Consider the following 24,636-nt stretch of genomic DNA (forward strand, 5'->3'; position numbering starts at 1 on the left):
AAAAACTAAAGCAATTTGACAAGTTTTAAATAAAAATGATTATGTTGATAAAATTTGGATGATTTTGGAAACAATTTAAAGAACTATTTACACTTTTTTGAGAGATTTTGTGTGTGTTAAATCTTTAAATTGAGTCGAACCTGTTAACTTGACTAGAAAATATAAACCTCGACTTCTCACCTCTAAACTACATAAAAGAACCTAGTTAAGAAATACTATAAAATCAACATAATTCAAGATAATGTCAATACGAGCATCACACAAAAGTAACTAAAATTTACTATTTCTTTTGAGGTTGGAGATTCAAATCTACTTCTAGATGACTTGACCATAATATTATATTAAGAAGCTTCGATTGCACCATCTCTCCTTACAACCAAACCCGAACACACTCCAAATAAACTTTTTCTTAAAGAGACAAAAAGTAGAAAACCAAGGTAAAGGGAGAGGAAGCATTAGAATAAGCAAACGTCATGGAGAGTGTTAGTTATGGGCAAAGCATGGGGGCACCAAAGGGAATCAGTTATCCATTTGAGAGTGACAGCGAAAAGTACCTCTGCGTCGCCCATAGCCGGCAAGGACGTCGCATCAGAACATTGTGGCCTTATCCAGGCGTCTCTTTGCACATAAATTTGAACAAAGTAACAAGTTAGTCATGTTATGTTTCCAAAAATTAGGTAAAAGAGGTTCCTCAGCTGTTGTGAACTTCATATACTTTTCCTTCTTGACTATCATACCAATATGAGGCTTAATTTTGTAGTTCTAACCCACATCCTGACCTCAGCAGCCAATTAAAATATGCCAATAAGCACAGAAATCTGCTGAAGCAAGTAACGTCAGTCTGACACAGATGGCTAAACTAACTTAGCAGTTCTTCATAAAATATAAAGTTTTTTCTTTACTTTTACTCCTGCAATATTTTGTTACAATAAAAGCAAAAAACCTGCTCTAATCCTAATTTATAATATAAAGAATGGACTACTTTAAACAANAGTACAAAATGTGGTTTATAATTCAACCGACTTTTGGACTTTAGTGGGAAAGGAAATACAATAATATTATAGTTTTCAGCTCAGTTCGTAACGTGGTTTATATGCGTTGGATCTACGCCTTACACGTGGCTCCCTAAGTTCAATTTGATTGGTCCCACGTGGTTCTACTGTCGTTAGGCAGTGATGGTCACGTGGAGAGGACGCGAGGCTTTTAACTCTTTTAAAATTGGGCCTACTACCGTCTGCGTTCCCTCACAGATCAGTGTTTTACTAACATTTTCTTTTTCCTTTTTTTTTTTTTTTATTTCGAAAATGGAAAATTATTTTTACTCTTTAACTAACTTAGCTTAAAAAAAAAAACAACATTCTAGTTGAAATTTACAAATTTCAAAATAGTTTGATAGCATGCCTTAAATTATTCTCGTATCAACCATTTTATTTTAAAATTTAAAATTGTTCCTCGACTAATTCGTACGGTGAATTTTCTACGTTAATAAATATTTTTACGTGGTATATGGCTCAATTTACCGAAACATAAAATTTATGGTAAAAACTAAAGCAATTTGACAAGTTTTAAATAAAAATGATTATGTTGATAAAATTTGGATGATTTTGGAAACAATTTAAAGAACTATTTACACTTTTTTGAGAGATTTTGTGTGTGTTAAATCTTTAAATTGAGTCGAACCTGTTAACTTGACTAGAAAATATAAACCTCGACTTCTCACCTCTAAACTACATAAAAGAACCTAGTTAAGAAATACTATAAAATCAACATAATTCAAGATAATGTCAATACGAGCATCACACAAAAGTAACTAAAATTTACTATTTCTTTTGAGGTTGGAGATTCAAATCTACTTCTAGATGACTTGACCATAATATTATATTAAGAAGCTTCGATTGCACCATCTCTCCTTACAACCAAACCCGAACACACTCCAAATAAACTTTTTCTTAAAGAGACAAAAAGTAGAAAACCAAGGTAAAGGGAGAGGAAGCATTAGAATAAGCAAACGTCATGGAGAGTGTTAGTTATGGGCAAAGCATGGGGGCACCAAAGGGAATCAGTTATCCATTTGAGAGTGACAGCGAAAAGTACCTCTGCGTCGCCCATAGCCGGCAAGGACGTCGCATCAGAACATTGTGGCCTTATCCAGGCGTCTCTTTGCACATAAATTTGAACAAAGTAACAAGTTAGTCATGTTATGTTTCCAAAAATTAGGTAAAAGAGGTTCCTCAGCTGTTGTGAACTTCATATACTTTTCCTTCTTGACTATCATACCAATATGAGGCTTAATTTTGTAGTTCTAACCCACATCCTGACCTCAGCAGCCAATTAAAATATGCCAATAAGCACAGAAATCTGCTGAAGCAAGTAACGTCAGTCTGACACAGATGGCTAAACTAACTTAGCAGTTCTTCATAAAATATAAAGTTTTTTCTTTACTTTTACTCCTGCAATATTTTGTTACAATAAAAGCAAAAAACCTGCTCTAATCCTAATTTATAATATAAAGAATGGACTACTTTAAACAAGCAAGCAGAAAGAGACAAGTGAGGTGTACTAATTAGAAATAGAAATGTAACTTTACTTATTGGGAAAAGGTGGGCATTGACTTTATTTTACCAAAATCTATGGGATGCAGAATATACTAGGTTTACAAAAGAAACAAGTAGAACAACCAGGATCTAGCTAAGTTTGGTACTACCCACCATTTGAAGCTTTTCCAACCGAATTCAGGCCTTCCAAGCATTTCTATAACTAACCCACAACCTAATTTAATACTGTCTTGAAGGTTTTGTTCACAGAAATAATAGTAATAAAAAATAAAAATTAAACAGTAATCATCGTCCACAAATAGAAAAGGAAAAAAAAAAGAAGTTTTGTGGGAATTATTTATGTTTGGGAATGCAAGCTTCAAGTTTAAGTTTGCATTTGACAAGGTGGGGCACGTTTCTAAATTTTGTGTTCGAAAGGCCGAAAGTTGGTTTAAGACACTTGCCCACCATCAACCTTTGACTTGATAAGGAAGCAAGACAATGATTTACACTAGAAGTCTAGTCGAGAGAGAAAGTGCGTTCAATCTTGACAAATCTCCGTAAAGCTCTAAAATAGATTACAAAGTACACTCATTCATCCACAGGCTGAGTACAGAGACAGAGACTTCAAAGCCTATAGTAAAGAAGGTGGCCTTTTCGCTTAAACATGGCAAACAACCGAAAGAGGAATAAGGTAACCAAAAACGAAGAAAGGAAAAAGAATGCTCTACAACTTTTCAAGCTTTCGAAGTTATGCAAACCTTGAATTAGTGGACAAAAGGGGTGGAAATTTGAATACTTCTAATCTAGCCAGCGAGTAACTCCATCATCACCTACAGTTGCGAGAACTTCAATGCGCACATCCAGAAGTGCCTGCAATTTTCATTAAAATAAACAAAACCATAGAGATGAGCGGAAGAAAGAGGATTCATATATAAAAGGAAGGTTTTTACATTACATACTGCAAAAGAAGCACTGGCATGTGTTAGGAGTTTGAGATGACTCTTAAGAATTGTACTTCGAAGTAAAATACTTTCACAAGGAAAACACTCCAAGTTTTTAGAATTAAAATTTGATTTGAAAGTGTTTTTTTATTAGCTAGAAACACTTTTCCTATTTTAAAAGTGGCCAAGCTTATCCTTAATCAAACATCTCATAGTCGCAAGATCAACAAGCTGAATCATCTTATATACTGAGACGAGAAAAACAGGTATACTATTTTGTAGAACTAAGTTCACTGGATTCATACATGGAAAGATTAGACCTTTTCAATTCGACAAATAGAGAATCCAAATGACTGTGTCTAATTATATTCATGAACTAAAAATAATAGTGTGCAATCCAGAAAGTAGTAAGCAAAGAACTTACCAATGGGTTTCTACAATTGACCAGCCTACATTCTTCCAGAGAACCTTCAAGCATCCAACTCTCCCAAACATCAAAACTGTGGCTAGCGAATACGAACTCCGTTCTACGATTTATCTGCAATATGAAAAATCAAACTGCAACTTAAGATCTACATATAACAAATTAAAACAATTTTACTACAACCACATTGGCCTGGGCCTTGCTCAAAGGTTTCAATTCCATGGATTTTAAAAAACATAGAAATGGTAAATGTTTCATTGAGGTGAAGAAAAAGGTCGCCATGAAAAGAGGCCCCCCTTGAGCCAATTAAGGTTAAAAAAAGAGATCCAGTTGGTTTGCACAATGAAAGAGAAAAAATTACATAAACTTAACAGATTTATAACCAAAAAAAACAAAATTTTCAACCCTAGTTAGTAACTCTGCTTAGTTTACTTCTTTATGCCAAGATGTTCCACTCTTTAAGAATCGAATAACATCAATGTCTTCATAAAATGTGTGAGTTTGTGGGGGTAGGGACGGGTTGGCACAACAGCAGAGAGTTCTAGCTCAAAATGGTACAACAAGCTTGTCTTCTTACCTGCAACAACTTCCCACCAGCAGAGAGAGATCGAAGACCAATCGTATCCTGAAATTAAAGTATCAGAAGATTATACCGGCTATCCAGTTGCAACTAGTCTAACAAAGAAAAAAGTTCCTACACAAACCTTGTTTCTGAAAACTACCAAAAACTGTGCAGCAGGGTCTCTTTTTGTCACATCTGTCATGGTATCAAGGAACCAACCACCACCTTTAACTCTTTGCCGGGATACATGGAGTGTAGGACAATCTCTAGCATACATGGCTACAACATACCCATCTTTCAGCTGATCAATAGACTTTCTAAATAATTTCTTTTTTGATTTAAGTGATGGATCTGAGATAGACTCTTGCAAAGACTCCATAGGCACTTTCCTGTTTCTCGATTCATCAGGGGAAGCAAATCGGGAGCTAGAACTTAATACTTGATCTGTGCCACTCATGGCAGTATCATCTTCTCGATGAGAGGTACTTTCCTTTTCTAACATGAGAGAATCATCCTTCTGTTGAGATTTTTGACGTGTATGCCTTTTTTTGGCTTTCTTACCGGACCTACTGCGCCTTCCATCAGCACGGGTCACAGTAGCTTGAGACAAACTGGAACTCTGGGGCTGACTGGATGACTCAGTTGAGCGATTCAACCCTTTCTTCTGGGAGCTCTCTGGACTTAAGTGGTTATCATCAGTCAACTGTTCAACAACCGCAAGCTGAAGGGTGCCCTCTATACCTCGATCATCAGATTGTTCTTTTACCTCATTAACTTCACATTCGTCCTCATCCTCATCAGAGATGGCATTCTCCGGATAAACCCCATCAACAAAGAATGTCTGTAATATAGAGACGCATTTCTCCCTGATCTCCATCCAAACTTCTTCACTGTAATCTGCACTGTGTGGAAGTATCAATACATTTGGCATTTCCTTCACCTGCAGCAGAGCTAAGAATAATTTAATGGTTTCTCTGTTTCTTCTTAGAATTTCTACTAGTTCTGAAACCATAGACAGGTAAAGTGTGCCACTAACAATGAGGTACAAAACAATATCACAATATTTAAAATGCTAAAACTCCTCGCATTTTGATTTATAGAACCATGTGAAAAGGTTACATACCCATGCTTCCATCCACTGTGGCCCTTCAGCACCATCCAGAGCGCAGCCAGCCAAGGTTCCATCAATCAGAAGTTGCTTCACAGCACAATCATCCAATAATTGGCTACTACCAGTATTAACAATAAATGCCCCTGTAAAAAGTGATAATCTCCCATCAACAGAAAACATAAGGAAATAAAAACTTTAAACAATGAATCCAAATCCATGCAAATTAACACATACCAGGCTTTATATGCTGCAGACATTCAGCATTGATAATCTGAACTGTATCGTTTGTTAGGGCACAGTGAAGTGATATAAGATCACTTGCAGCAAGCAAATCATTAAGAGTATCCATTCTTCGAGCAGCAGATGGAAATGTTACCGTGGACTTGCTCACTTTCTCCTTTCCCTGTGTAAAGGATATCAGAACGAAAAATTTAAAAATGATGCTGATAGTAAAAATAGAGAACAAGCTATATCCAGTCAACGTGAACGCAAGCAAGTAGACGAACAATGAATTTACCCATTATCAGGTAGCATGCACTTGCTACTCCACATTCGTGAAGCACCCAAGATGGAAAAAACTTGGAAACATAAAAATCAGCTCGTTTAAATGAACGAAGAACAAATGATAAGCCCTCGTACAACTTTACTTGGCCCAAAGTCTAGTGCACCAGGAGACGGGAATCAGAAATATTGCTATATCAAACAGACATCCAACAGAATCCATGATCTCAGTTTCTAGGCCTCCTATAAAGCATGGTGCGGAAAGCAAAAAAACGAATAAAGCACGGTATAGAATTTAACTCAGCTCCCAACCAACGTAACCGTCACAGATCCAACGAAGAGAGTACTAATATCTAGCTATGGAATCACGTCATTTGGAAGTAAGACATTAAGAAAGAGCAACGAAACTTACATCATTGACATCAAAATAAAGCACGCTAATCTTGAAGGCTAAGCTCCTCGTAGCCAAGGCCCGAGCCGAAGAAGATCTGCCAACAATCCCCAAAACCAATCCTCGACAGCGCCTCATGCCACGGCAAAGAGGCTGGACAGACCCGAGCCATCCCGAAGCCGAGAGTGTATGACGAGAGAGCAGATGAGTGCGGCGAAGCAATCCAAGGAAAAGCGCCATGACGGAGTCGGCAATCTCCTCCGCTCGGGAAGTATCGACATGAACCAGCCGGAGACCAAGATCCGCAGCTAAAGCGGAATCGACAGAGCGGTCAGCCGAACCGAGACATAGGATAAGATGGTAAGGATGAAGCCGGCGCTGAGCAGCCCGTGGGAGGTACGCAAGCGAGTGAAGAAGCACCGCCGCAGCCGACTCGATTTTCCCGCCCGCCAAACGACTAAGCGGCACATGCTCCACCACAGCAACGCCGGCCAAACAATCCTGTTCCAGCGAACAATCTTCGATGCAGTTGAGAGTAACGACCAACGGTAGAGGTTTAGGGTTATTCCGTTGAGGCATTGCGGCGGAGGATCTGAGAGTTCTGCTCATCGTAGCCGCCTCCGTCGCAGCTCCAGAAATGATACCGCCACCTCCTCGAAGCTTATATTGCGCTGGAACTTGAGGCAAAGCCCGTAACTCCGGTGGAATCTCAATGGAAAATCGACATTCCCCTCACTGCACTCGTTTTCTGCAATTGGTTTGAAGTTGGTAGTTGCAGGTCCCTTCTTCCGGCGAGGGGTCGTTTTTCAGAGCGGGGAAGAAAGCTTTCAGTCAGTGAGATCTGTGCCCTTCGCTAGGTTATTACATACCCTCGTGATCTCACTTTATTCCATTCATGTCCTTCCTTCAAATTATTGCAAGCAGGACCTTATGACCCCTAAATAGTAATTTCCACTTTCAAACCAATAATCATTTCTTTTTTTTCTTAAATTAACAATTTAATCCTCCACCTTCGTGTTATTACATCTTTAAATTTCCAAAATTACAATTTTAATTCCTTTTAAATATTACAAAATTTAAAATTAAATTCTATTAAACTTAAATGAAATACATACCATTTATTTTATTTTCAACTGCAATCAATAATGTTATTTTTATCTATTTATTTTGTATAATTTGTTAAGATTTTTGTTTTTTTTTTTAATTAAAAATGATTTTAATTTTAAAATAGAATTTAATTTGTTTATTTAATATTATGAGTGCATAGATTGATATTGGATTGTATAATAAATGTGGTAGCATTGAAATGTTTGATGATTGGATGGTTTTTTAATATCCATAGAGTTTGGCCTATTAAAAAGAAAAAAGTTTGACCAGTAGCTTTTATTGTTTTCGGCATGCATCGTGTCGTACAATTGAGTAAAACGAGTAACGTTTTGAGTCCACGTTGAGATGAACAGGTATTTATCTCAAATGAGCATGGTATATATCCAAACAACAGAAATCAGTCATCTACAAATTCTTTAACCATAAAAAGTACATCATCAAACCCGTTCCAATTAACTTGATTTTTGTACTTTGTATGTTGGAAGTTCGAAACTAATTGAAACTCTTGCTTTAAAAATATCGATGTTTTAAAAAATCATAACCAGAGAGGCATGGAACAGAGCCACTACGAAGAAGTTTCGGGAGTTATGAAGGAAACCTCGAGATCATATTGGTCATGGGTTGAGAACGGGAATTGAATTCTCTGAAACCTAATTTACCGTTGTTCCTCAGTAGCTCAGTGGTAGAGCGGTCGGCTGTTAACCGATTGGTCGTAGGTTCGAATCCTACTTGGGGAGATTTGATTCATTCCGAATTCTTTAATTCGGAATGAAAGGGTTCGCTTTGACCGTTAAGAGTAGGTAACCCGTTCCGTTCCCTGTGTCTTTGTTTCTATTGCATTCTATCTCATCGTATCAAATTCTGTTCTGCGATATTTGAGAATCACCGTCAATACCTCGGTGTAGGTCCGGGATAATCCTTTGTTCCACAGTCTGGGTCTATTTACAACTAGCCAATTAAGAATTCTCAGATGTACTAGTACTAGCAAGTGCATCTTTGATGCAGTCATCGATTCTCCCGAGAGGTCACAATTACCGCGAGCNGACCTTTAAGACCGTTAACTTTTACCGTGTTTTTACTCACGTTTCCCCATGAACCTTCTAACTTTTAGATTTCCAATTTAGCTAAAAGAGTATGGACTCCTTCCAAAAACAAACTTATCGTTAGTGTACAAGTAGATCTGGATGTAAGACGGATTTCTAGCTAATTCATAGGTAAAGCCAAAACAAAATAATTGTATAAGTAAACAATAACATTAATAAAATAGAAATATGAGAGTAAACAATAACTAATAAAATAGAAATATGAGAGTAAACAATAACATTAATAAAATAGAAATATGAGCTCGAGCGTATAGAGAGAATCTCACAACTTAAGAAGTAAGCATAGAAACCAAGGGTGTCGTCATCTAACTCATGGAAGATCTGGCAGCAATAACTTTTTTATAATTACCTATTGTACCAGTCCAATCTCACTACTAGTAGATATTGTTCACCTTGGTCCGTTACGTATCGTTATCAGCCTTACGATTTTAAAACACGTCTACTAAGAGAGGTTCCCGCACCCTCATAAGGAGTGCTTTGTTCCCCTCTCCAACCGATATGAGATCTCATAATCTATCCCCTTGGGGGCTGACATACCGCCCGATATTTGGCTATAGTACTATTACAGTCCAAACCCACCGCTAGTAGATATTATTCACTTACCACCTATATATCTACATGGTTACGAGAAGAAAACAGTAGAAAAAAAATCAGATGATAATGAAATGAGCTCAAGGCGCTGCTTGAGATTGATTGATGCATATAACATTTCACAGAACTCTTCCACATAAAGTTAAGAACTTTACACAATGAAAGGTAAGAAAATTTTGGGCCAGAACAACTCAAACGAAAAACAAAAAGGGAAAAAAATGTAACTCTAGTACTTATGATTTGAATCATCCCGTCTTTTCATTTGTTCCGTTTTAGTTCTTGTACTTTCGCAAAAATATCAATTCTGTCTCAAAATCGAACTATCCAGTTAAATAGAAATCGAAATACATCCATATATGAGGACTTAGTGCGTAACGGTGCGACATATAAAACTGTCATCGCAACTCCCCACCTGTACTAAGCCCCAACTTTTCGATACGATTTAACTGGATAATCGACCTCAGAAACTAAACTAATATGTTCACAAAACTACCGAGACTAAATCGAAACAAATCGAAGTATACGGAAAAATGACAATGTGAAGCGACTATAATTGTGATTAAACCCCAGAGAGGCGAAAAAAAGAAGAGGTAGTATCCTATACAGAACCGGTAAAGAACAGTAGATACTCTTGTAAGATGAAGTCAAACCTCACACAAGCTTATTCTGTCCTAGCAAATCCATTGGGTTGTGTTCCGTTGCTACCCTTCGATGAAAGGTAACATCCGTTGAGGATAAGCACCGACACGAGCCCTGCATTTTATGAAAAGAAACATATTCATATAAAAAGTAAGCAGCCATGGAAATGAGCAAGAAGGTCGGTCTCTGCTGCCCGTCCCCGAGAGAAAGTGCTTCGTGCAGAGAAAAGAACAAAAAGGAAAGACTGTACAGCTTTCATCCTGCCTACAGAATAAGTTAAGCTCAACTTCCTCGAGTGGCTGTCAATGACTTCTTGATTCTGTTCAAAGTCCTATCAACGTATTACTTCCTTGCCTGCTTTATCTTATGTTATGTTCAGGCTTAACGACCGGGAAATGGGAACCCGAAAATCTCTTCCCCTTTATTCATTAGTGAAAAAAGCCACCAGATTCCCAAGTAAGAGTGTCCTAATTACGTAAACCGTCGTCTAAAATGTCTTGTTGTGGTTTGGTATGAACGCATGAGCAAGCCGACACCGATTCCAACCCCGAGGCACACACCGAGACCAATACCAACACCCACTCTAACCCCTGCATTGAACCATGAAAGCTGCCCATCTTCGCCAGTGTACATATCATCACTGTAGAAACCATGCCCCATTTTACCATCTGGGTCATAATCATCAACTTCAGACTCTATCATCTACATGAATCCAAGAAAGGAATGTAATCAGTAGTGTAAAAATCAATTAAACCGTGTTCCACACCTCACAAGAACTCGACAAATCACAGGGGTACATAATAACTTAATTAGAGTTTGGAACGATTGATCGAGTACAATACAGTCAATCAACAGCCGTAAGACAACCAAGATTTTAACAGCAATAATATGAAGAGTAGTGTTCAAGCAACAGAGGAGAACACGAACTGAATTCACAACCAGAAACTACAGTAAAGAGAGAAAAACACTTTTATTCCTATCACACATGTTGTGTATGAGCATTATACCATGAAATTTTGAACATTTTGGTTCTTTCTAAAGCATTAAATACTGTGAAGAGCATGATACATTGGAAGATTCACTACTCAAAATGTCACCCAACTCTATGGCGTATGGAAATTCAATACCGAGAATTATGAGGCAAGACGACCACTATTATGCTGGATTCAAGCCCATGTAGAGAGCTCAATAATTTAAAATGAAAGGTGTGAAGTCCTGGAGGATGTAAGTTAAGGGATCCTCATACCCCGTTATCAAAAATAAATAAATAACTACAAAAACAATGATCTTAGCTCAATATCATGTGGAAGTTCATGAACAGCATCTGCTGCAACTCTTACCGGTCCTGAGTTGTGTAGATTCGGAGAATTATTGTTCGTGGATCAACAAACTAATTTATATCCACCAACAAAATGCGATGTGCAATCTAGAATTGCTGAAGCTCATACAACGCCGAAAGAATTGAGAACAAAAATATAAGAAGAGAACAAAACTTTACCTGCACTTTCTGGTGCCGAATCAACCCATTACTTGTATTCTCCTCCTTTCCCACTTCTTCATCCTCCGGAATTGCATCCAGGGCACATTGCCTCAAGTTCTTCCGCCGAGGACTAACCTGAATCGTCTGCGTCAATATCACAGGCATACCGGAACAACAACCGGCGATATAAACCTCAATTGCCGGTGAGGATACCCCAAGTTTAGGCTGGAAAAAGGCCGACGAACCCGAACACATGGACGCAGCCATGAAACATTCCATAGTCCAACCTGTCTTTGAATTGTTCTCCAATCCAACGCTCCCATTAATCCAGTTGGTCTCGATTCGTTCCAAAGACCCACAGAGAATCAAATCCTCATTCTCATACACCTCGAACTCCACACCCCCCGTAACCCGAATGCTATCGGTGCTAACGTATGTAACCTCCGAGGATTCCTTGTTGAGCCGATCGCGGCGAAGGGCTATAGAGACAGAGTCGGAGGCCGGAATTTGAGACCCGTTAATCTCAAGGGAAACACCAATTTCGCGTCGAAGGTGACGCAGATTAAGATGGTCGGGAACGCTATCAATCACACAGGGAGAAATCCGAACGTAGAAGAGCCGAACCTCAAACCAAGCAGAATGGCTCAAGGAAGGTCCATTGATATACGAATTCGAGGTCCTGGAAATCGCCATGGACGAATCTCTTTCTTGGAAATCCATCAGATCCTCGAATTCGGGCTCCGATTCAAGAGAATGAGAAAGTACAACGTAATGGAATCAGTTTTCTCAAATATTGGGCATCATCGGAAGAGAAAACCGGTAAGGCCTCCGGAAAACAACAAACTGGGGGCGAAAATTAGGGTTTTGAAAAGGGAAAATTGGTGGGAAATGGAAGGTTTTAAGGGAATTGCTTGGTTTTTTCATGTGTGATTAAGAACAGGAGATAAATCATCCACAATTTGGGAGGTCATCGTATTGCAACAGTGATGGGGGGCGAGGCTGATCTGTCTGCTGAAGATTTTTCTTCGTTTTTTGTTTTTTGTTTTTTTTTTTTCTCAGGCAGACTTGCGTGACACACGTCGCTCCAACGGTTAGAACTTCCCTACACGGCTTTATACGTGCATTGTCTTTCATTCATAATGGGCCTAAACCCGGCCCAATAACATCCACGGCCCATTTCCCTTTAAAGTTTTCGGCTAATATTAGATATTTACCTCCTTTGGAACGAAGAAAATCCCATAAATAATTTTTTTAAGAAATTGTCTCGTTTTAAATGCAAAAGATTTGAAAAAAAAAAAGAAAATAAAGCAATGGATTTTAATTATAATTTATTAATAGAAAACTAAACTAGGACAAAATTAAATAAGCCATTTATTTCAAAAATCCTATGAAAATTATATATATAAATGTAACAACCTCTGCCTTTATTTCTCCTTGTTTTTTTTTTTTTTCAAAAAAAAAAATTTAGACTGTTAAAAAAATCTAAATTTAGGGGGTGAAATTTAAGGTAATTATTATTTATTTTAAATTAAAATAAATTTGAGCACAATTTTTTTAGTTAACATTTTCCATTATAATTAAAAAAATAATTATACTTATTTTATTTCCATTATATATAGAATTATTACAAAATAAATAAATAGAAATTTATTAATAATTTATATGGAAGCCTCAAATTATCACTGTCCACATTTATTCACACGTAAGTTGACGTAGCTCGCATTTTTTACTGAACATCCCGCTTCCTCTCCATTTTAATTATGCATACGGTTGTTGTTGTCACTCACTCTCTCTTTCGCTATCTCCATCTCGTAAGCAGTCGTCGTAGCTGTTGCTGTAACTATGTTGTCTATGTACTTTAGCTAAGATAGTGTTTAAAAAAAAAATTAAATAATTTTGGATTTGAAAGTTTAATAAATAAATGATTTAATAAGATATACTAAATGAGGAGGAGTTTTTTAAGGGAGGGAAAAAGGGTAAAATGGTAATTGCGCATGGTTTGGTTTTTACATTGTAGTTTTCGTTGGGAATTAGAGTAGGCTGATTATTCTCTCAAACCAAACCCAAACCAAAACCAAATCAGAAATCATTCAACGACCAAGCAACTGCTCCCTCCCTCACTGTCTCCATTCACAGGTATGCCTTTCAATTTTGTATTTGATCACTGCGCAATGACTCCCCGTCTTTGAATCTCCAGCCCCTACCTTCTCTTGCTTAGATTAGATCAATTCGGCGGGTAAATTCTGCTCTACTTCATTATCACCAAAATTTTCATTCTTAATTTTACTTTGCTTTGGATCCTTGCCCAATAACAGGTTGGTTTGATTGCTAAAAGTAGCTATGTATTTTTATATTTTTTTGCATAGTAAAGTTACTTTAGATCATGAGCGATACAGTTTTGATATTGGGTCGTAGCCAATTTGTAAGATGAGGCTCTGTAGCATTTTGATCAATGGAAATGTTGCGTTTGTTTGCAGTAGCAAGTTATTAGCCACATCCGAATTTGATACTTGCGATTTAATATCCTGAATTTTGGCTTGTTGGTCTGGCGATGAATTTGTTGGATCACACTTGGGCTCAGAAATACGAGCGCAAATTGGAATGATTGATCTCAAAGAGAGGATCCCATTTCAGAAAATGCAGAGATCTTCGCTGGTTTTTAATAAAATTGTGAACTAGTTCGAGTTGATGCAATTGATGGGTTTCTTCTGCTGCGTGTGTAATAGCTTTATTCACCACAATGTTACACATGTTTCTCTGGATTGAGTTTTTGTTTGTTTAAATTAATTTCTAAAACTTCGCAGCTTTTTAGTATCCTGTTTTTGTTTAAACGGGAAGAGTTCTTCATTTTGGATCTGTGTTTGAGTTTGAGCTATATTCTATATCTTGATTGTTCCTCTGATTCTTTGTTTTCTATTCCAAAAATGAAAACCATGTTCATGGTTGACACAATTAGTGTACTCAACACTTGGTTTTAGTGAATCGACTAGATTCCTCATGGCTAACTTGTATTCTTTTACAAGTTTGAGTAACGCTTGAAAGGAGCTGGATCTGTATACTTTCTCCCTATTTGTTAAAGGTTAGCTTCTTATTAGATTTTACAATAGTTTGTTTTCCTTTGATGGAAATTCAAATTATATGCAACTAGTATCAGTAAAGATTGAATGGCATATTGATAGAATCGTACCGTTACGTTTTTCTCTGATTTATTCTATGCAAACTAGATGAGAGAGACTAGAGATGGGGCCAAGAAAAACATGCATGCAAAAAATCCATCTGTTAGCTCACTTCCCCTCATTTTGGATGTTGATGATTTTAAGGTAAAGACCATGTTCTCAATTTATTATTTGAACTACGCTCTCTTTGGAAGTTTACCGAATCAATTAATATACCACTTGAGATAGCCAGCATATGAATCTGCATATGAATTCGGAAGGAGTTTTAGTTATTTTGGTTTTGTAGGGCGATTTTTCTTTCGATGCATTGTTTGGAAATTTGGTGAATGAGCTCCTTCCATCATTTCAAGAGGAAGAAACTGATTCAGTAGACGGACACAACATTAGCAATGATGTTTTCCCTAATGGGCATTTCCGGGGACAATCAGATACCATTAAGTTCTCCCAAGCGCTGGCTACTCCTTTGTTTCCAGAAGTTGACAAACTCTTAGCGTTGTTCAAGGATTCCAGCCAAGAGTTGGTTGATCTTCGAAAACAGGTATGTGATTTGACTGGAGGCCTTAAGAGTTCTGCCAAAACATCATACCGCTATATGAAGGCTTTAACTTTCCGTCTTTGTTCTGGTTAAAGATCGATGGTAAACTTTACAATCTCAAGAAAGATGTTGCTGCCCAAGATTTCAAGCATCGCAAGACACTTGCTGAGGTTTGTTGACTATAGCCTTATGGGTGAGGGTAGACATTCTGAATGCACAACCATCTAAAGTTTGAGTATATGTCATGCCTATATGATATTGTTCTTCAATTTCTACTTTTATTTTTATTTCCTTAGGGGCTGTAAGGGAATCCTTTGGTGGAATTATTATTGTAAATTCATTAATTAATTGATTAAACAGTTAAGGTTTCATAGAACCTATGAAGATCCATAAGTCATGAATTGTTGATCAAACTGATGCTAAATTGTTACGTTCTTTCCTCTAATAATGATTTTCTGCATTTGTTAGTCGAGGTAGCTTGTAAATCTCCATTTTTGAACGTCGAAACCGATACATCTCATTGTTTAACCTATCGAACATACATTTATTGACAGTTGGAAAAAGGCGTAGACGGCCTGTTCACCAGTTTTGCAAGGTTAGATTCGCGCATTTCAAGTGTTGGACAGACTGCTGCGAAAATTGGAGATCATCTGCAAGTAATTCTTTTATGTCCTCAATGACATTTAAATTATATTGAATCATTGATTCACGAAATCATAATTGTCCCATTTGTGTGAAACTGGACTATGGTTTTTCATTTCCTTCGTTTTCTCTTGTCAGAGTGCAGATGCCCAAAGGGAAACTGCTAGTCAAACAATAGAGTTGATAAAGGTACTATAAGTTCATTGATTGAATTGTGCCACTGCCACCAATGTTAATATATTTTCCTTTCATTTTAAAGTTAACTATAAAGAAATGAAAAATATCCTTATAATCAATCACTGCAGTACTTGATGGAATTCAATGGCAGCCCTGGTGACTTAATGGAGCTTTCCCCATTATTCTCTGATGATAGTCGTGTTGCAGAGGCGGCCTCAATTGCACAAAAATTGCGTAAGTCATCATCATTAATGTCGGGGTTCATAGTTAAACCATATTTCAGTTCTATCCACGAATAATGCTATAACACTCTTTCGATTGCTGTCTTTCTGCTAGTTCTTGTGGAAACCACGTGTTTTCTTCATTCTGCTTTCCTTTGTAGTTGCAAAACTAATCTCTTTAAGAACTTTTGATTTTGGCCAACATAAAAGTCATGGTTTTCTTTTACAGTTTTATATTTCATTTCTTTTATCGATAGATGTTGCCTTCGAAATATGAGTTACGTACGGATAGAAGGGCCGTCCCTCCAAAAATCAAGTTTCTGTTTTCATGTACTTTGTATTGCCAAACACTATTTACTCAAAAACAGAAGAAAACAAACTATTCACTTTTATCTATTGCACGATTCGGTAATTTGTGAAACCTTTTCTATTCACTTTTATCTATTGCACAATTCGGTAATTTGTGAAACCTTTTTTGTTTTATTATTTTGAGCGTTTAATGCCTTTTAAATCCTCTTATTAGCGAAATCAATATCGAAGTACCATAACATTATTTAAACTTTCTGTGCTTGTTGCATGTTATTCGTCTCTAGGGTCATTTGCTGAGGAAGATATTGGACGACAGGGGATTTCTGTACCGTCAATTGTAGGAAATGCAACTGCCAGCAGGGGTTTGGAAGTTGCAGTTGCGAACCTTCAGGACTACTGTAATGGTATGGCAGCTTCATGGTATTTTGTTGTCTTAACGAATTGAGATAGTCATAATGTATTTGAACTTTTCTTGCTGCTCGTCAAGCTTTCCCACGTCCCTCGTCCCTCTCTATATTTTATTGTTCATTATTTTTCTGTTAATTGTTACTGCAAAGATGGCTGATATGAGTTATCAGATAAGACCTTGTCTGTCATGCTTCCTCACCTCCCCCCCTCCCCTCACACACACACACACAAAACGAAGAAAGAAAGAAAGAAAGAAAGAAAGAAAGGAGAAGAAAAGAAAAGGGAAGTGAAGTTAAAACTATTGACCATCATTCTTTTTTTTTTTTTTTTTTGTAGAATTGGAGAACAGATTGCTGTCTCGTTTCGATGCAGCATCACAAAGAAGAGAATTATCTACTATGGCTGAATGTGCTAAAATTCTTTCGCAGGTAATTGCATCTTATGGATACAACCAGTTGTCGTTGTGGTCTCTTCACTGATATCAAATACCCCACTTACATGCTCTGTTTTTTTTTTTTTTTTTTTTTCTNTTATTATTTTTAAAATATGGTTATAACAATGAACATGGCTTGCTGATCACTCATTACGCTGCATGTTAATAACCCTAATGTCCAAGTTCAAAACAGCAGATTGCTTACGAATATTTTAGTTTACAAGTTTTCTGCTTACAGTATCATCGTCACTGATGCATGAGGCATAATAAAAAACTGTTTAAGTTCAAGAAATTAGTAAAGTATCACATTGATAATGATGGAGGTATTGAGGAAATTGTGGGGAAACATGTTACTTCATCAAAGAACCAGCACCCTTTTTTCAGAAGAGTTTGATCATCGAAACCTCTCATGCAGTTCAACAGAGGTACTAGTGCCATGCAACATTATGTGGCAACACGTCCCATGTTTATCGATGTTGAAATTATGAATGCGGACACCAGATTGGTCCTTGGTGAGCAGGGTTTGCAGGCCACTCCGAACAATGTTGCTCGTGGGCTATCTTCCTTGTACAAAGAAATTACAGGTTGGGAAGTGGAAAGGCTCACTCATTTGGGCATTTTTCTCTATGAATTTGTTATATCTTGATTGTACGTTCTGCAGATACTGTAAGAAAAGAAGCTGCAACTATAATGGCAGTATTTCCTTCTCCAAATGATGTTATGTCAATCTTAGTCCAGGCATGTTACAACATTATCTCTCTCTGTCTCCTTGTTCAATATTTTATCTTTAAAGCAGGAAGTTGGTATGCAATTGCAATGAATCTGATTTTATGATGTGTAATACAGCGTGTATTGGAGCAACGGGTCACAGCTCTTTTAGACAAGTTATTGGTGAAGCCATCCCTTGTGAATCTTCCTCCAATGGAAGAAGGCGGGCTGTTATTGGTGGGTGGATCTACTAGAATCTTGATACTTCCAATTGATCTTCTACATGGATCATTGTGTGACTGTTTTGGATATGTGTTTTCAGTACCTTAGAATGCTGGCGGTGGCATATGAGAAGACACAACAGCTTGCTAGAGACCTACGAGCCGTTGGATGTGGTGATTTAGACGTCGAAGGTAATAGCTAATATTTTCAACTTCCCTTGATTTATTCATAAATTTTGTGCTTATCACTCATTCTGAGAATTGCACTATTTATTTAATAGCTGATGATTACTGTATTTTAAACACAATAACTGTATCTGTAGTACTTTTTATCATCACTTGTTTATTTAATGCCGGTGTTATTCAATTATTTGTCGAGTCCCCAATATTTTATTTTATTGCGGTGACATAAAATTTAAATGGTTGGTTCAGGCCTCACGGAGTCTTTGTTTTCTACTCACAAGGAGGAGTATCCGGAGCATGAGCAGGCATCTCTCACACAGCTGTATCAGGCTAAGGTTTACCACAAATGCTTTGTTTTGACTTGAGTTTTCAGCTCATGTTTTTATCAGGAACTAAATATGTATGTTTTGCAGATGGAAGAGTTACGTACTGAGAATCAGCAAGGTTCTGACTCATCTGGTTCTATAGGACGTGCGAAAGGAGCTTCGATGTCAACTTCGCCTCAGCAAATTTCTGTTACTGTTGTTACCGAGTTTGTGAGATGGAATGAGGAAGCAATTTCTCGTTGCACTTTATTCTCCTCTCAAGTAATATTTGCTCTTTCAATCAATTCTGTTATCCATTATGCATTCCAATTGAACGATTTCAGACTAGAATTACTGTATTCAGTAACATCGGGATGAACAGTGTCTACAATCGATAACATTGATTACTAGATCTAGAACATTTTCCTTCCATTTGTTAACATTTATATGTTCCCCTGCAGCCTGCTACTTTGACGGCCAATATAAGAACTATATTTACTTGTCTGCTTGATGAAGTAAGTGATAAATTCAATTGCAAACTTTCTTTTTTTCTTTTTTTTTCCTTTTGGTTTTGTATGTACCTGGGGTTTATTTTTCTTCTTTTCTAATTGCAGGTCAGTCAGTATATCACAGATGGCCTTGAACGGGCTAGGGAGAGCTTGACCGAGGCAGCTGCTTTGAGGGAAAGGTTTGTGCTGGGTACAAGTGTTAGTAGAAGAGTGGCTGCTGCAGCTGCTTCCGCGGTAATTTTCTGATCATTCATTACTCTTTTTATTGCATGCAAAATTATCTTAGTTTACTCAAAAGTGACCATGGAAACTGTCTTAAATCATGTGTACAGGCAGAAGCTGCAGCAGCAGCTGGTGAAAGCAGTTTCAAATCTTTCATGGTTGCTGTACAACGTNGGTGAAGCCATCCCTTGTGAATCTTCCTCCAATGGAAGAAGGCGGGCTGTTATTGGTGGGTGGATCTACTAGAATCTTGATACTTCCAATTGATCTTCTACATGGATCATTGTGTGACTGTTTTGGATATGTGTTTTCAGTACCTTAGAATGCTGGCGGTGGCATATGAGAAGACACAACAGCTTGCTAGAGACCTACGAGCCGTTGGATGTGGTGATTTAGACGTCGAAGGTAATAGCTAATATTTTCAACTTCCCTTGATTTATTCATAAATTTTGTGCTTATCACTCATTCTGAGAATTGCACTATTTATTTAATAGCTGATGATTACTGTATTTTAAACACAATAACTGTATCTGTAGTACTTTTTATCATCACTTGTTTATTTAATGCCGGTGTTATTCAATTATTTGTCGAGTCCCCAATATTTTATTTTATTGCGGTGACATAAAATTTAAATGGTTGGTTCAGGCCTCACGGAGTCTTTGTTTTCTACTCACAAGGAGGAGTATCCGGAGCATGAGCAGGCATCTCTCACACAGCTGTATCAGGCTAAGGTTTACCACAAATGCTTTGTTTTGACTTGAGTTTTCAGCTCATGTTTTTATCAGGAACTAAATATGTATGTTTTGCAGATGGAAGAGTTACGTACTGAGAATCAGCAAGGTTCTGACTCATCTGGTTCTATAGGACGTGCGAAAGGAGCTTCGATGTCAACTTCGCCTCAGCAAATTTCTGTTACTGTTGTTACCGAGTTTGTGAGATGGAATGAGGAAGCAATTTCTCGTTGCACTTTATTCTCCTCTCAAGTAATATTTGCTCTTTCAATCAATTCTGTTATCCATTATGCATTCCAATTGAACGATTTCAGACTAGAATTACTGTATTCAGTAACATCGGGATGAACAGTGTCTACAATCGATAACATTGATTACTAGATCTAGAACATTTTCCTTCCATTTGTTAACATTTATATGTTCCCCTGCAGCCTGCTACTTTGACGGCCAATATAAGAACTATATTTACTTGTCTGCTTGATGAAGTAAGTGATAAATTCAATTGCAAACTTTCTTTTTTTCTTTTTTTTTCCTTTTGGTTTTGTATGTACCTGGGGTTTATTTTTCTTCTTTTCTAATTGCAGGTCAGTCAGTATATCACAGATGGCCTTGAACGGGCTAGGGAGAGCTTGACCGAGGCAGCTGCTTTGAGGGAAAGGTTTGTGCTGGGTACAAGTGTTAGTAGAAGAGTGGCTGCTGCAGCTGCTTCCGCGGTAATTTTCTGATCATTCATTACTCTTTTTATTGCATGCAAAATTATCTTAGTTTACTCAAAAGTGACCATGGAAACTGTCTTAAATCATGTGTACAGGCAGAAGCTGCAGCAGCAGCTGGTGAAAGCAGTTTCAAATCTTTCATGGTTGCTGTACAACGTTGTGGTAGTAGTGTGGCAATAGTCCAGCAAGTACGACGATGCTCTCTTACTTAGCCATGTCGATACCAGTTCCTTCATATACAAAGAATGATTTGAACTCTCTTTTGTAGTACTTTGCAAACTCGATTTCCCGGCTCTTGCTCCCGGTGGATGGTGCCCATGCTGCTTCATGCGAAGAGATGTCAACAGCTATGTCTACTGCAGAGGCTGCAGCCTATAAAGGACTGCAACAGTGCATCGAAACTGTAATGGCTGAGGTCAGTTATTGCCTTGTGTCGGTGATTCGGTCAAAATAATGGATTAGTAGGCGTGTAAGCCGATACATCCTCTCATTGTACATTTAACTTCTTGTCCAATCTATCTTTGCTTGGAATTTTATTCTCAACCCATATGCTTAACAATGTCTAATTTATCCGAGTTGCTCATGTCATAATTTCTTGTGCTATTATCCATATGCAGGTTGAGCGATTGCTTTCTGCTGAACAGAAGGCTACGGATTATAGGTCTCCTGATGATGGAATGGCTCCTGATCATCGGCCAACAGTTGCTTGCACGAGGTACATCCGACTCAATGAAATTGCAAAAGGTTTTTGGAATTTGTAGCCAAAAAGTTGTTAAATTATTGTTTTCTTTCCGACTCTATTCATCAACTCGTGGATCAATGGATGCCAGTTAGTTGAGTTTGTTCTTTTAGGCAGGAAGTTCACTGTCGCCTGACAACCGAACATTTGTGTTGGATATGCAAATTTCTTTTATTAATCAATGTATCTTCTTTTGTTTGATAGAGTTGTGGCTTACCTTTCTCGCGTGCTTGAATCTGCGTTTACTGCTCTTGAAGGTCTTAACAAGCAAGCTTTCTTAACCGAGCTGGTATGTTTCTGAAAGTTCTCTGGTTTACTAGAGAATAATGGCATCAGATAGAATACTGTGATTTCTGGAGAATAATTGTATCAGATAGAATCATGTGATTTCTAGTCAATGTGCATGGATAAATAGTATTTCGATGCTCCTTTTCCATATCGATGCTCATTAACGTAATATTCTCTGTATCCTGAAGCATCTCATGCATCGGGAAGAACTTCTACCGTTGCACAGCCTCCGTTGAATGAGAACAATGTAGATGAATTAATGAGAAATTTTCCATTGCAGGGAAATCGGTTCCACAAAGGCCTCCTCAGCCACTGGCAGAAGTTCACTTTCAATCCTAGGTAATTGTCCATCTTCTAGTGTTCATCATGTGAAAAATAATTTAGTGAATTCCTTTGTTTGGTGATGTTTGGATTTGCCTATTGGTCAACCGAACGTTGGCCAAAGTTTTAGACGTATTGTTATGTTTATTTGTCCACTGACTGATGGCAAAATCATGAAGTTCAATTTTTTTTTACCAAATCTTTGAAGTTCTAAGAAAGTATGTATAAAGATGCAAGGTCCTTGTTGGCTGTTTAACCAATGTAGAAATGATAATTGAACAATGCTTGTCGTTAAATCCTAGTAGGTTAGAGCCATTTAAGTTATTTAAGTAATTTTTAACAAGAACAAACCTTGTAATTACTCTCTCCCTGTCGGAAGTGACGACAACGAGCTATGTGTTTGACGATATAGAACTCAAAATCTCTTGGATTTTTGTTTTCTCCTTGTCCGTACCTAAAACTGTTGCTGTGGCTAAAATGGCATTTGGTTCACTGAATTCATCTATGCTGGTGTTTTTCGTGACTGTAGCGGAGGTCTACGTCTGAAGCGTGACATAACAGAGTACGGAGAATTTGTGCGCAGTTTTAACGCTCCTTCTGTTGATGAAAATTTCGAGTTACTGGGCATGTAAGTTGGGTTGTTCCTGATGCCTGGCATCACATCATCCATTCTTTTATGGCTAATCTCTTGCTTGGTGTTCCTCTTCTCCAGCATGGCCAATGTCTTCATTGTTGCTCCTGAAAGTCTCTCAAGTCTATTTGAGGGTACCCCAAGCATTCGGAAAGATGCACAAAGGTATTTGTCAACATCTCATCAAACTACATTGTTCTTTGTGATGATCATGATATGAACTTGTTTCTCTTTGGAATCAGGTTTATCCAGCTCAGAGAGGATTACAAGAGTGCAAAACTCGCATCTCGTCTTAGCTCTCTGTGGGTCAACTCAAACTGATACGTCCTTAAATCCGAGCTACGACCTTGTAAGTCTCGTACTTTCACATCCGTTAAGCATTCTATAAGCTGCACGTCCTAATTATATGCCCGAATTCATTGGTAGTATTGGTAGAGAGTTCGAAAAGTTGAGGGAATAGTTTCTCATCCTTCGGTTACTGTTTATTATTATATTCTTTTGGGGGGAAAATAATCCAACTTTGAACACATTTTTTCTTAAGTTAGGAGTAAGGTGATAGTTTCATTATTAAGATTCAATTCTTAGGTTGGTTTGTGGGACAGGGAACTGAATTATCTCCCATGGTGGTTGTTCTTATAAGCTGTAAATGATTTCGCTTTTGTTTCTGCATTTTTCCAAGTGTTTATGGTTCTTAATTCACAGCTAATAGAATATGAACGAAGATTTACGATTTCCTCTGTTCTGTTTTCTAGTTCGACCGAATTTGAACTTCCAGTCAACATATGCGTTTTTATTAGTTGAGTTATGCTTGAACGGGAGTTAAAATTTTGTCAAATCGCTTCTTTAAGTTATTTATTTCAAGCTTCCCTTCTCTCTTATTCTCTAGGCTATGCTCGAGTTGAACGAGTGTACTTTTAAATAATGAAACATCACTTCTTTGTTTTTTCAAAAAGAATTTTAAATTTTCATTTCTTATTTTCTTATTTTGATTAAAAAAAAATACTTTTCCTCGCTATTTTTACCCCCAAAAAACTCGGAATTTGTGTTTTTTTTTTAAAAACATTTTGGTGTTTATTCTATCTTTGTTTTTGTGCTTTAAAACATTGTATTTAGTTCATGAATATTATATAACAATTTCCTTTTATTTTTGTTGGTCATTTTTGTCTTCAACCACATTTTTAATTATTGAAGTTTGATAATTAACATCTCATCATTTTTTAAAAAGTCATAGTTTTTAAAGTTTTATTTCTTTTTTCTTTTAGTTTCTTTTTAAATCATGTGCTTATATATATATATATATATATATATATACACACACAAGGAAGAGTGTGCTGTGGTGGTAGGCCATAACAAAACATTGTCACATCACCGATTAATAATTGAATTAAAATAGTAAAGTATAAGCTGTCAAAACCAATTCTCAACCCAAACAAATAAAAAAATAAAAACGTGTCGTCCACGTGATTTAAAGAAAACCCGATTGAATTTATTAGAAAGTTTGAATTTGTATGATGTCTACTTAGATGGTTGAAAATAATATACTCGAACCTCATTGGATCATAGGACTTCAGATTCAATAGATTGAAGCTTTGTTTTGAACGTGTAATTTATGTTTCGTAGTTCATCAGACTAGCAAGCTCGTAGAAAAAAAAAAACGAGGTAAAATTTAGGTGGAGATGATTAGTTAGTTGAATAAAGAGATTTGAAGGGAGAAAAAGGTAGTTTTTTTTTTGGTGGAAGTGTTTTTGAGAGCTTAAAAGTTCATTGGACAAGA

At 37.2% G+C, this 24,636-nt stretch overlaps 2 protein-coding genes and 1 non-coding gene across 4 annotated transcripts; 2 read left to right on the top strand and 1 right to left on the bottom strand.

The window, feature by feature from the left end:
- Positions 1-1,796: 1,796 nt before the first annotated feature.
- Positions 1,797-12,460, bottom strand: LOC111789610 (C-terminal binding protein AN-like). 2 transcript variants are annotated; one of them, XM_023670236.1, is made up of 9 exons: positions 11,406-12,460; positions 10,389-10,609; positions 6,489-7,071; positions 5,810-5,978; positions 5,588-5,718; positions 4,607-5,404; positions 4,480-4,527; positions 3,903-4,016; positions 3,001-3,407 (listed from the first exon to the last, which is right to left on the bottom strand). In XM_023670236.1, the coding sequence occupies exons 1-9, from the start codon at positions 12,105-12,107 to the stop codon at positions 3,336-3,338; spliced, it is 2,838 nt and encodes a 945-aa protein (XP_023526004.1). In that variant the 5' UTR covers positions 12,108-12,460; the 3' UTR covers positions 3,001-3,335. The 2 variants fall into 2 exon arrangements, with proteins under 2 accessions (XP_023526003.1, XP_023526004.1); XM_023670235.1 differs by lacking the exons at positions 10,389-10,609; positions 11,406-12,460 and adding an exon at positions 1,797-2,358 and having other exon boundaries at positions 3,296-3,407; positions 6,489-7,336.
- On the top strand, positions 8,240-8,311 carry TRNAN-GUU. Its single transcript has one exon. It is a non-coding gene; the product is annotated as a tRNA-Asn (tRNA).
- Positions 12,461-13,708: 1,248 nt separating the features above from the next.
- Positions 13,709-23,557, top strand: LOC111790943 (exocyst complex component SEC10b-like). Its single transcript, XM_023672075.1, has 25 exons — positions 13,709-14,466; positions 14,612-14,707; positions 14,850-15,101; positions 15,194-15,268; positions 15,653-15,754; positions 15,879-15,929; positions 16,046-16,151; positions 16,732-16,851; positions 17,192-17,283; positions 17,704-17,872; positions 17,950-18,026; positions 18,135-18,233; positions 18,319-18,409; positions 18,650-18,735; positions 18,814-18,987; positions 19,167-19,220; positions 19,320-19,448; positions 20,979-21,071; positions 21,152-21,298; positions 21,501-21,598; positions 21,827-21,911; positions 22,191-22,249; positions 22,761-22,859; positions 22,944-23,027; positions 23,105-23,557. The coding sequence occupies exons 2-25, from the start codon at positions 14,612-14,614 to the stop codon at positions 23,181-23,183; spliced, it is 2,517 nt and encodes an 838-aa protein (XP_023527843.1). The 5' UTR covers positions 13,709-14,466; the 3' UTR covers positions 23,184-23,557.
- Positions 23,558-24,636: the final 1,079 nt, after the last annotated feature.

This window comes from Cucurbita pepo, chromosome LG03 (assembly GCF_002806865.2).
Source record: "Cucurbita pepo subsp. pepo cultivar mu-cu-16 chromosome LG03, ASM280686v2, whole genome shotgun sequence".
NCBI classification, from domain to species: domain Eukaryota; kingdom Viridiplantae; phylum Streptophyta; class Magnoliopsida; order Cucurbitales; family Cucurbitaceae; genus Cucurbita; species Cucurbita pepo.

Excerpts from the sequence above, each read along its gene's own strand:
- LOC111789610 (XM_023670236.1), bottom strand. The coding sequence starts at position 12,107 with ATGGATTTCCAAGAAAGAGATTCGTCCATGGCGATTTCCAGGACCTCG. Across the intron at positions 5,979-6,488 it reads TTTATTTTGATGTCAATGAT|GGAAAGGAGAAAGTGAGCAA; the intron begins GTAAGTTTCGTT and ends TCCTTTACACAG. Across the intron at positions 5,405-5,587 it reads CACAGTGGATGGAAGCATGG|GTGAAGGAAATGCCAAATGT; the intron begins GTATGTAACCTT and ends GCTCTGCTGCAG.
- LOC111790943 (XM_023672075.1), top strand. The coding sequence starts at position 14,612 with ATGAGAGAGACTAGAGATGGGGCCAAGAAAAACATGCATGCAAAAAAT. Across the intron at positions 18,027-18,134 it reads TTATGTCAATCTTAGTCCAG|CGTGTATTGGAGCAACGGGT; the intron begins GCATGTTACAAC and ends TGTGTAATACAG. Across the intron at positions 18,736-18,813 it reads CACAGCTGTATCAGGCTAAG|ATGGAAGAGTTACGTACTGA; the intron begins GTTTACCACAAA and ends TATGTTTTGCAG.